Source organism: Leptodactylus fuscus, chromosome 4 (assembly GCF_031893055.1).
Source record: "Leptodactylus fuscus isolate aLepFus1 chromosome 4, aLepFus1.hap2, whole genome shotgun sequence".
NCBI classification, from domain to species: Eukaryota; Metazoa; Chordata; class Amphibia; order Anura; family Leptodactylidae; genus Leptodactylus; species Leptodactylus fuscus.
In genome coordinates, this window is record NC_134268.1 from 50,336,898 (window position 1) to 50,349,558 (window position 12,661).

Here is a 12,661-nt window from a genome sequence, read left to right on the forward strand (position 1 = left end):
CATCATCATGTCTGTCATGTCATATATCACTATAAGTGTATCCCTACTTAGTTACAGCGGCTGCCTGGAAAGCGCAGAAACATCTAATAGTAAATCCCTGCTGCTTTTATCTCTAAAGATTTTTTTAATATATGGATCTTTGCAGGGAGACTGACTTCCAGTTTTGATAAAAAGCGATAGAAAATTAAAATTGCAGGATTTTGAAGAAGGCAAATATTTGTGGACACTCAGATCAAATATATACTTAGCATAAGCAAGCGCAATGAAATGTAATGGGTTCAGTAGCCCCGAACAGAGAGAAATGCAGGGCTCATTGTTTCATTAATGAATATGTGGCATTAATATATGGACCATTTTTATTATTCTATTATTACTGGTGGGGTTTTTATATGCTGTTTTATACATTATTATATATTATTTGCCTAATATGCAATTATATTACCATATATCATAACTCAATATATCTACAGTCCTAAATAAGGATGATTGTTACTACAAAGTAACGCTAGGATTATACCTGCGTTCAAGTTTCTGTTCTTCGGGTCTGCTTGGGGACTCAAAAATCATAAATCCAATCCACTTAAAAAGCGGTACCCACAGAAACCTAGACCAGTTCAGCTAGTCAGTAGTCAGCCCATCGCCCCCATAAAGTAGCCACGTATATCACTTTTTTCAGCATAAGGATAAATGGAAGCCAAAACTCATGACTATAAAAATGGCCTAGTTGAGCCGGGTAGCTATCCCCCAACCTGTCCATTTACATAACCATCCAATCCCAGCAATATAAACCTAGGAATCACATCCCCTCCAAGAAGGAGGGGCCTCTGAAGGCGCCACCCCCGAGGCATCACTACCACCTCTGAATATTACCCCCGGCCGTGATTCACCTAGCCCAGGGGCAATTAAGTCCTGATTACCCCTGACCACAGGACTTGTTATCCATTCAGGTTTTCCCACCAGCATCCATACTCCCAAGTGGGTGGAGATTACCCCTTAGTCCTCCATCCCCGTTGTGCCTCCAAAGACCCCTCCTGTGCACGCCGCCATGACAATGGAACATATTAAGGGAGAGCGGGCAGGACAAGTTGACTCTTCAAACTCCTGTAGTCTAATGCCTGCTCAGCACCAGCCACTATTTACTAAATATGCCGTATACCCCACCCACTGGCCCTCACTTGAACCCACACTAAACTTTCTATGACCTAACTCCTCTTCATCCCATTTTAAGTCATGAGTCCTTACTCCACTACCCCTTTGGGTTTGTTACATGGCGGCTATCTTTTCTATTTTTTATTTCAAGTTTGTCAGATTTACCAGAAATACAACAAAGTAGCGAAAGTATAAACAAACTGAGCTTGGAATGGAGTAAGCCACGGACATTTAGGGACTTTTCTCCTGAGCGTGGCCGTGTACAGACTTTACTATAATTATGTCGTTGCCATGTCTGTGCCTCAAAACAGGAAACAAACTGGAATTGTTACATGTATGAGAAACCTTTTACCTTCTCGTGACCTTATCATAACTGCTTATCAGACTAAGATATGTGGGGAAATTGTGAATGGCATTCCTGAAGAGAATTATTTTATTATTGCCAGCAATAATGTATCCAGATTGTAACCATTCACTCAAGATGTAATCTCTCTAGATACCAAGTTTATATATAGTATGGTAGACGTAGGATTATAGGTGGCCAATTTCTGACTTCTGCAGTAACATTATAAAGATACACTGTCTACCAATAAGTATTTGGACACCTGTGGTAGAATAGAAAAACAACATTTCTTCCAATTCAATAGTTGGTAGACCCCAGCAGATGTTTCCTTATGGATGATATTGATCAACACAATACTCCCTGATACCTGGTGAAACTCTTGGTGTTTGTGAGCCATCGGTTGGGTGTGGATCTTCCGAATTTCTCCGGCCAGCACTTGTCGGACTCTAGCTCCCAGTTTTGGGGGTCTGCCAACTTCTGCACATTCTGACAATCATCAGTCACCTTCCACTTTGTAATCACATAGGCCACTGTCGATTTTGGGTAATTCAGTTCACTTGCTATGTCCCTTAAGGATCGACCATTAGAGATGAGCGAGTAGTATTCAATCAAGTAGGTATTCGATCGAATACAACGGTATTCGTCTGTGAGGAGGCGGAGTCTAAGATCGGACCACAACAGTCTCCATTGTGGTCCGATCTTAGACTCTGCCTCCTCACAGACGATCGTCCGGAAGAATCAGCGTTGATTGGCCAAGTGCTGTACACTGGCCAATCAACGCTGGCCAATTCATTCCTATGAGAAAAAGTCAGCTCCCTCGTAACAGCAAGCTGCCAGCTCTCCTGACTAGCAAGGACGAGCCTGCTGCAGAACCAGCGTTAATTTGCCGCAGGCTCGTCTTTGCTAGTCAGTAGAGCTGGCAGCTTGCGGTTATGAGGGAGCTGATTTTTTATCAGCGCAAGTACAAGCACTGTGCAGTTAAAGCACATGGACCCCATAGACTATAATGGGGTCCGTGAACTTTAACTGCACAGCGCTCCTCCTAAACACTCTCCTCCTGCTATTTGTGGACTTGGTGACTCTCCTTTAGTCCAATAGTGGTTTCAATTTATAATTTTAGCTTTGTTTGGTACTAATGATCCTTGCACAGCACCTTGGAATATGTCAGCGCAATGTGTATGGGTACCCAAAAAGAGAATCACTGTACTAAGCCCCCCTCCAGCCCTGAACTAGGCATAACTTTTTCCTAATATGTTCCTTCAAAAGCCATAAAACAGAATGTGTCTACATGGCACTTTTGCGTCCTCTTGTTTTTATACACGAGGCTCAGTTTGTCAGCCATGATACAAGCGAGCCGCAGATGCCACATATTCTCTGCGCTACATTTTAATGGTTATTTTGTTCCAGATGGTGCAAACGCTTTTATAAAAATATAATTTAGTGTTGATATTGCAGCCGGAGACATTTTCCTTTCAGGTTTACAATCCAAGCAAAGAATCATTTGTATGATAATATATACAGAATCTTAAAAGCTCTGTATATTGATTCGAAGCAACGTCAGGCGATTCCAGCGAGAAGGGGTGGGGGAGATCGCTGTTTGTACAGTAATATAGTTCTAGAAAGGGCTGACTAGCTCAAGTCTTTACTGCAACCTTGTTCCATACTGTTCTCCATAGCACCAGGAATATGTGCAGCATTTATTCTGCAGTAGCCGGAGGCAAGTCATTGAGTAAGTATTGCCAGTGTCTGGGGTGCCGTGAATCAGGTCTTCTCAGAGGTAGCTGTGCACAAGCCAGGCTTTTTTCATTCAGCTAAAAGCCTTACAATCTAATCTTTGGAAATGACTTTTTATGTGCCGCAGTGTAATTCACATCTTGAAAATCCTCTCCTAAGTTCACTTGCCTAAGCAAAACGCTGCTATTAGTTCTTTTATACCCTACTTGTTCACGAAATGACATGCTATAAAGAAATATGCAGCTGAAGGCTTAATTCAGTGTTTTATTTCATCACAGTTTAATATGGAGCTGTTCACATTATTCATACGAATCAGCTCTACTAATTGCTTCTGATGATACAAGGACCGTAAACGAAAATTATGAGTTAGTCTGTGTTCACATAAGTTTAATGGCCTTCATTTGAAGGGTACGCCAAGATAAGCTCCCGACATATACGGTACATCCGATAGAAGCCTGTGACCGGTGCCATAGTGTCTTCTGTTACTCATAGACTTTTATATTGTCCAGTTGGCGGCCAGAAGGACACCCTTTTGTCATGGTAATGGATAGACTTATCACAAATTTAGTCGTAAATGAGTTAACTTAGACCCAAGAGTAATGGATACTGATTACCTGTTCACAGGTATCTGATTGGTAGGGGTCCAACATCCCAACCAAACATGCGCCTCAAGCCCTGAGCTACGCCTCGTCCGCCACATCCTGTGAATGTGGGCGAGGATGAGGGCAGACCAAGGTGGGGGTGCCTCAACCAAACTGATTTTTTAAAACTCCTGGCAGATTCTTGGTGTGAGTTAGAATGGAAATCTACGCCAGCTCCTATCTGGATATCCATGCTGGCACTGACATATCCGACAGATTTATAAAGAGGTCACAACCTCTTCATAAATGCGCCAGTCAGGCTGTGCACAATACGCCAGTCATAATAAATTTGCCCCACTGTGGTAGGCTGAGACATTTCCCCTCTGATTTTGAATGACCCATCCAAAGGCAAGGTATAGTGAGTAGAGATGAGCGAGTACTATTTGAAACGGCAGTTTCGAATAGCACGCACCCATAGGAATGAATCGACGCAGCCGGCTCCATTCATTGCCATGGGTGCGTTTCAATTAGTACTCTCTCGTCTCTAAGGCTCCATTCACACAGAGTAACGCCAGGCGTCATTTGTGTGTAATTTGTGTGTCTTTTACAGCCGTCATAAAACGTTTACATAGCGTTCTATAGGAAAAGACGTCCGTAATTTACGGCCGTCATTTACGGCTGTCATTGTAATGACAGCCGTAAATGACGGCCGTAAATTACGGATGTCTTTTCCTATAGAACTCTATGTAAACGTTTTATGACGGCCGGAAAAGACACACAAATTACACACAAATGACGCCTGGCGTTACTCTGTGTGAATAGAGCCTAATAGTGAGCAGTATGGCTGAAATCACCCCCCCCCCCCGCTCTTGGATTGACCAGGGAAGGGTAAAGGGTAGACTACAGACTACAAAAGCACAGTGTGTATAGAGTAGCCTGAGAAGGTGGAAGGCATTTTACAGTAATAAAGAGGGGGCTGGGAATCTGAGGAACCATCCCAGAACAATTGAAAAAAAAGAGGGCGTCATATGTTGAATATGGTTTATGTATTTATGGCGAACATTTTAGTGTGAAATGGATGGTGTCTTTAATATTGGTTGATATAAATATAGGCCCAACTTAATGCCCAGTAATAGAGTACCGGTATTAACTGTGTTATCTTTATGTTCCACATATATATATACATACATATATATATATATATATATATATATATATATATATATATATACAGTGCCTTGCGAAACTATTCGACCCCCTTAGGGCTAATTCACACAGGGGAAAGGAGGTGGATTTTGGCAGCGGATTTCGCCTCAAAATCCGCCTCCATACAATGGTGGTCTATGGAGACCACTAACGTTCTTTTTTCCGCTAGAGGCATGTTGCCGCTAGTGGGAAAAAAAGAAGCAAGCTGCCATTTCTTCAGGCGGATTCCGTGGCTTGCCGAGCTGCGACTTCCGCCTCTGCGCTTTAAACAGAACCCTGAGCCTATCACAGAGCAGGTGCATTTGTATGGAGACTTTATTACACACAGGCGGATTCTATTTATCATCATCAGTCATTTAGGACAACATTGGATCATTCAGAGATCCTCACTGAACTGAACGGAGTGAGTTTGCTGCACTGAAAGTAAAGGGGACGAATAATTTTGCACGCCCCACCTTTCAGTTTTTTATTTGTTAAAAAAAGTTTAAAATATCCAATAAATTTCGTTCCACTTCACAACTGTGTCCCACTTATTACTGATTCTTCCCCCAAAAAATTAAATATTCTTATCTTCATGTTTGAAGCCTGAAATGTGGCAAAAGGATGAAAAGCTCAAAGGGCTGAATACTCTCTCAAGGCACAGTATGTATATAATGTATATAATATATATAATGTGGCTTTGCTTAATATTTATCTTTGACTTTAGAGAAAAGCTACAGTAGAACTAAGAATGGTCTGTATGTTAAGGTTCTGTTCACATGTTGCAGTCATTATGTAATTTTCCAGTAATTTGCAACATGACTGCAATGTGTGGATACACCCTAAGCCTGATTGAATTATTTTGCACAGTTCGACCAGATGTAACCGATTCAAAGGAGCAGATCACCTGGATAGACCTCTATATGTCACGTCCTATTTAGACAGCAATAACACTGAACTAGTGGGTGTCAATGCCAATTAGGTGTTGAAAAAGATACCTACATATGGTGTTCCTCTCAGCTTTGTAGGCATGCAGCCCAGTAGAGAAAGGTCACATCTTCACACTTCCCTGTGAGATGGTTTTCTTTAAAACATGGGAAAACTCTGTACTAAGTCACAAAACCCATGTCTGTCGGTTGTCAGTATACACACTGTTCACGATCAACCAAATGTCTTCAAGTAAAACTTAGAATCCATTAATATAACCAGAATCATTGTGTGTTCTGTGATTGATGAAAAAACACAGCATACTTAACGTTTGGACTATTCAGAAATACAGACCCAACGGTGTTACTGGTGTGGAACTGACCACCAGAGTACTAGAGGATTCCCAATGGGCCCAGGTTCTAGCACAACAATGGTCAAGAAGAAAACACCCCCATTATGGGTACTATGGTCATAGTGTTGTTGGAGGGGAGGATGGGCCCCCTGTATAAGTCTATCCGGTGTGCCCAAGGACCTGTTAACCTTACTGAAACAACAACAGTCTAATGCAGAATAATACAGTCTAGTTCAGATGCTTCTTATTCTGTAAGGGGGGCTGTTCAGGATCACAAGCAGTTCAGCTTAATAAGCCCCATGGAAGTCATCTAAATATGAAAAATTTCTATCCAAACATCAGATTGGCTTTATAAAGATCACGTACACAAGGACGTAATATATATTATATATCAGTAGTATGCCAGTATATCTACCTTATAGAATATGATTACATTATACTCATTGGTACAGTAAGAGCAGTCTATAGGGCTATCAGTCTGTATCAGATGTTACAGGTGAGGTTAATAGCTTTATAATGTAATCTGATCATTTACAGCCTTTGAGGTTTATACACTATTGATTTGTTATCATGACTTGCCGGCAATAAAAATGGAAGTCACTGATCCCTCTTTAACCTCAGTTATAAAGTATCAGAGATTTGTTGCAGGGCAGAACGTAATTTTATTCCTGGATAATTAAAGATTATTATAGAAGTCTATGACTATTTGCATTGTTTGTTTGGATTCAGTATGAAATCACTATGCAAAAATGTATGTCCTTCTTACTATGACCTTTCACCACCTTTTCCAACTCCAGCTCTTTGCATCCTGCAATAGGTGCCATTCTACTGATTCATCACAGTGGGATTTTTTTTTTCCATAGGCCCCGCCATTCCTGAGCAATCATTTCTGTTAATTTCAGTACCTAATATGCTAATTAAACGCTCTACTGTCAGGTGCGCAATCCCAAGTACCAGGCCAAGGACCACCCATGTTACAGTAGACAGCCTAATTAGCATAAAGTGCACTGAAACTAACAGAACTAATTGCTAAGGAAAGGGGGGGGGGGGTAGAGAAAACATTCCAACTGTCCCAAAATAGTGTAGTGGCACCTATTGAAGGATGCAATGAGTTTGTGGCCTTATTAGAAATCTGGAACATCCTCTGCTAGCCTGTGTATCTATGCCAAAATCTGTAAAATCCAGAGGGTCTTTGACTTTAACAAGTGTTGCACCTCCCATGCATTACTTATATAACCTCAACAATTCTTCTTGTAAGTGCCATTTAAAAAGTCACAAAACCACAAAGTTGTGTGAATTCTTAAGAAGGACCACCTCCCCCAACTCCAACTCTTTGCACCTCCCATAGGAGCTACTCCATTGATTCTAGCACAGTTGGAATTTTTTTCTCTAGCTCCCACCATTCCTGAGCAATCCTTCCAATTAGTTTCTGCACAATTATGCTCTCTGCTGTCAGGTAGGCAGTCTCTGAATGTCTTCTCCAGCCCTGGAACAACCACCTTAAAGTACAGAGCATAACTGTGCTGAAGTAAACAGAAATTATTGCTTGGGTATGGTGGAACTAGAGAAATTCCAACCGCATCAGAAACGACGGACTGGTGCTTATTGACGGATTCAATGAGATGGAGTTGGTTAGAGGTGGCTTAGGCTGGGTTCACATCAGCATTTGGCTTTCCATGCAAAATCAGTTTTTGAAGCCATCTCAAAATCTGTCTATAAACTAAGGATACCAAACGGACAGCCATTCATCTGTTTTTTTGTTTTTTTTTGTTTTTTTTTTAACATTGAGATCTTTGGAAGGTGGACTACAAATAGATAGTAATGCAAGCCGTTTTTCCCTCTGTGCATGGTCAGAAGGAGGGCGGGGTTCACACCTGCGCCCAGTCTCCGCTTTACAGGTTTCCATCTTCTACCTGGGAAACTGAACAGGTCATGGAAACCCAGCAGTCAGTTTTCAAACCCATTCACTTGAATGGGTTTGCAAAGTATCTGCCCATGAGCATCTTCTGCCTCTCCGCAGTGAAACAATTTTTTTTTTTAACTGGATACAAAGTCGGACATGCAGGACTTTGTGTCCAATTTTTTTAAAAAACGGTTTCGACGGGGAGACCAGAAGACGCTCACGGGCGGACACTGTCTGCCGCGTTTCCATCTCCTGTCCAGTTTCTCAGGCAGAAGACGGAGACCTGGCGCAGGTGTGAACCCACCCTGAAGAAGGGGGAAAAACGGATTTGTCAAAAACAGACACAAATTGACAATTTACCAAATTGTCCATTTTTTTTTTTTATGTATACCCATTTACTAATCCTTCTATAAAGATGGATTTGTGTATCCGCTGTGTAGCTGTTTGGAATCCTTTTTGGACCAAACTGTTTTTTTTTTTGTTTTTTTTTTACAGCTTGTAACTTTCATGGAATGAACAAATGATACTTGTAGGCGGAAAGTTGTCAAATTCAACCTCTATTAGGCCTAAACCTTTGGAACACAACAGTTGCGCTAGCAACTATTCCAGCCCATAAAATTACATTGTATCGCACCAGAGCTGCATCTTCATACAAATATCCATTAATTCAATGAAGGTTACAACGTGGCCAAAAGCAGATGAAAAATATTCACGTATATTCAATTTTAAACATAGTTTTTCTTGTAGATTGAAGTAACTAGTAACAGATCACAAAAGAGTATGCAGCCGGCTTGTAAGCATCCACTACACTGCTACAAACCTCACTATGACGTTTGCCTGTCGTTGCAGACAATGCCTTAAAATTATGTAGCACAACCATTTCTGGTTCCATTTTTCGTTACATACTGATATAATGGTCAGATGTATCCTAATGTGTGCTCTTTGCTACAGTCATTATAGTGCATTATTTTCTCCTATTCAGGCTGACACAGTCTATTATTTTATTCTGTTCCAGATGCACTTTGAGCGTCACCCTTGAACAGGCTCTTATTCTCGCCCGGAGTCATGGGCTGCCTCCCCGCTACATCATGCAAGCAACAGATGTCATGAGAAAACAGGTTTGTCAGACATTCAGTCAAGAGATCAACAATTACTCCCCGCTGGTGATAATGAACCTCCGAATGCCACCCAGTTCCATCAAAGCAAGGGGTGGACTGTCCAAAAAGCAGCGCTGACATCAAAGGCACACCTGTTCACATTCAGATGCAAAATCATAATTTTATGTCCAATTACCTTATCAGTGTTTAACTGGGCAGTGCTGAGCCAGACACTTTGTTCTGTCTATAATGAATTCTGGCTTATTATAGTCATTTTTGGAATCAAAATCCTGTGCTGATTAATTTTTATATAATGTTTTTGTAGGGGTCAGAGTTCAGTTTTTGTGACGACTCCTCTGCTTCATATCCTCCCTATCCTTCACATAGCTATAGAACTAAACAAATAGTACATAGGAATGCAACAGAGAGTGTCAAAAGTTATAGTAAAATGAGCCCGAAACTGGGAGAGGAGACCTAGGGGCAGCTCCTTGCCAGTTTCACAAGTCTCTCAGTATTTGCTACTGGAAGATTCTTGTCGATGAAGCCACGTTATGTAGGGAAAGGTCAACAGGAACCTGCCCTGATGTCTCTGTGTAACGTCTCTGCCTGTTCGGGTCACTGCGCCTCCCTCTGTTCACATGCTGCGGTGCAGGAGGCGTGTGCAGTTTCATTACTTGCTTAGAGTTTTTGGTCGCACTGTGTGAACATGGCTCTATTTCTGTAATTGATTTTTCACCACACCCGTATGCTTTCACCTTCAATTCCCTCTGCTCCTCTAATAGTTAAGTTTAGCCTTGCCCTTTGATTGACGGACTATCCACCTATCAACTCCAGGGCAGGTTCTTCCTCCCTATGTATTCTTGGCTCTCATTCACATTGATGCTTGCTATTGCCTTGTGCATGCTGGCTTTTCTCTTGCTGTTTATTCTTGTATTCTGATTCTTGACCTCTGGCTTTCCCTATTAACTACTCTTTTGGATATTGATTTTGACACTGCATTGCTCGTCTGTTACTGACCCCTGGCTAGCTGACCTCCCTTGTTGTTGTTTGTCTTGTCCGCGTTTTGTGTTTCACGTATATAGGAAGGCATAGTCTCCGAGTTGCCACCTATTACGTAGGTTAGGACCAGGCAAGCAGAAAGGGACAGTGGGGGGTTTCAGCTTAGGGCTCACTGTCACTTGTGCCCCTTTCCCAGGGTTTCCAGCAGCTACTGGGGAATTGCTGTCCAAGCAATTCCCTAACACTCTGCTCCCCTTTCCCAGCTGTTACTGTGTTTTCTATGAAACGCTGTAGTATTTCATAGTGAGACATAAATGTCTGTAGCTATAGAGCTTGTGGTTATTTCATGGTTTGTGGTTTGGTCAGTATGAAACTCTTGATAGGTTCCATGTAACCCTATAGCTTTTTTGAAAACCATCCAAAATGTATTTGGAATTTTTTAAAAAGTCAATTCCTTAATTTATAGTAAGTGCCCCTTGTCTTGATGTCTGTAAATACCGCAAATGAAAAGCATCCAGGGGCGAAAACTTTGTTGGATCATCTTAAGACGTTATTCCCTATCCATGTAGATTAGTGGTGATCTGACTACTCAGAACCCCCAAAGATTTGTGTCACCCATTGTGAAGCCTTGGAAACTCCCCCAATGTCCAGTCAACTATTCAACTGAAAGACTATCTAAGTAATACATGGAAGTGCCACACTTGCCAAGGTCAGGGCCACTCTGGTTGGGTTCACATTAGTTCAAAGATTAGGGTCTTGGACCTTATAGGGGATATAGAAAAGGGTTTTCCTGATAACTTGACCCCAATATAATAACTATTACTATGGATGAACTCTGCCTTAGAAAAATGTAATTTCGGTGGATTGTGTTGAGGTTTTACAGAAGTTGCAAATTAGCCCAAGACAATTGATTTTTAACATTTTATATAGTCATTTAGCATCCAATCAACTTTAACCCTAAGGCCAATTCTACCCGTAGAGTTTCCTCTATGCGTGGCAATTTAATTGGACATTTTACTGATTTATATTAGAAAACCGGTTCAGAATCTCTGAAAAAGACATCCTGTTGACATCAGCACTTATTGTAATGGATACACCACTAATGCAATTTTTGGCAATGCCTGTTAACACTGATGATTTAATCAATAGTCTTGGCTTTGATCAAAACACACTTCAGTAAGTCTATTTCTAAAGGAGTGAGACTTTGGTATTCTAGCACTTTTATGTTTGTTTATAGCTTAGTACATACTATTTAACTATTTAACATAATTCCTGGAAACTGTTATCTGTATATCCGGGGTGAAGCCGAGTAGTATCTAGAAAACAATTACAATTGCTATAGCTGTTAACATAGATCTAGAAGTCTGGCCCTGATTGGAAATAAAATAGTCTGAGCACCCTAAGTCTAGGGTCACACTTGTGCCGTGCTCTCCATCATTCGTATCTGGCGTGGGAGCCCACTCACTAAGAAAGCACTTACTGGTGGACCCCATAGACTCCCGCGGACCTATAATCCATGTTGGACTTTTCTCTCCACTGATTTGCAATGGAATCTGCAACGAAGTCTCTTATAAAGACTCCGATCTAGATTTGAATGAAGCGTAAATAGTAAGTGCCACTTTTCTATAGTGTACCCAACAATGGCTGCCAAGGTGGCTCCCACTCATGCCTCTTGAATTTGTGTCTGTCAGTGACATCACAGCCACGGGAGGCCTTAAATGGGAAGCATGGACTGCAATAATAAGTGCCAGTGTGCAATATTTTAGGGCTGACACCCGTTGTGATAATACTGATCATGATGCCTCCATCTGTTAAATCTTCACCTCCGATGCCACATCCCATTTTGGGAACTTAAAGGGGATATGCCAGACATTCTCATTAATGTTATATATTATGACTTCATTACTACTATGACATCACCGCAGGCAGTGTCCTTTTCTACTTATCCATTTCTCTGATAACAATTATGTAATGTACTATGACATCACCAAGACAGCAATGTTTGCCCTCTGATATCATTACTTGCTTTGGAACATTGATGGGGACTTACCATATCACTTAGATAAGCCACCCTTGGATTGGTGCTCAGCATTTGTAGCTACGAGGCAGCTGCTGCTAGTAGTGCTTGATATATTGTGCCAGCACCCTTTGTGATATCACCACCTGTCACACTCCACCTGTTACATCATCATCTGTATCATTATTAGCTATAAAGGGGACCCTCCAGTACATGTCTTATTTGGGATACCAAAGACTCACTTGACAACTTCTATATGACATCATCATATCTGCATTACTATCCTCTTGCTCTGAAGTCTTAAAGGGTTTTCCCATGAACCTAACCATTTTACAATTTGTAGATAATAAAAAAATATTTTTCAAATATTAATT

The 12,661-nt window shown here is 41.3% G+C and overlaps 1 protein-coding gene across 2 annotated transcripts in view; it reads left to right on the forward strand.

Moving 5' to 3' along the window:
- Positions 1-12,661, forward strand: part of PREX2 (phosphatidylinositol-3,4,5-trisphosphate dependent Rac exchange factor 2) — a 201,557-nt gene that overhangs the window by 181,792 nt on the left and 7,104 nt on the right. For both annotated transcript variants that reach the window (XR_012715440.1, XM_075270399.1), the window contains one exon: positions 9,190-9,292. Coding sequence is in view for 1 of the 2 variants with exons in the window: in XM_075270399.1 (XP_075126500.1) it covers positions 9,190-9,292 (103 nt within the window). In the remaining variant the exon portion in view is untranslated. The remainder of the gene's footprint in view (positions 1-9,189; positions 9,293-12,661) is intronic.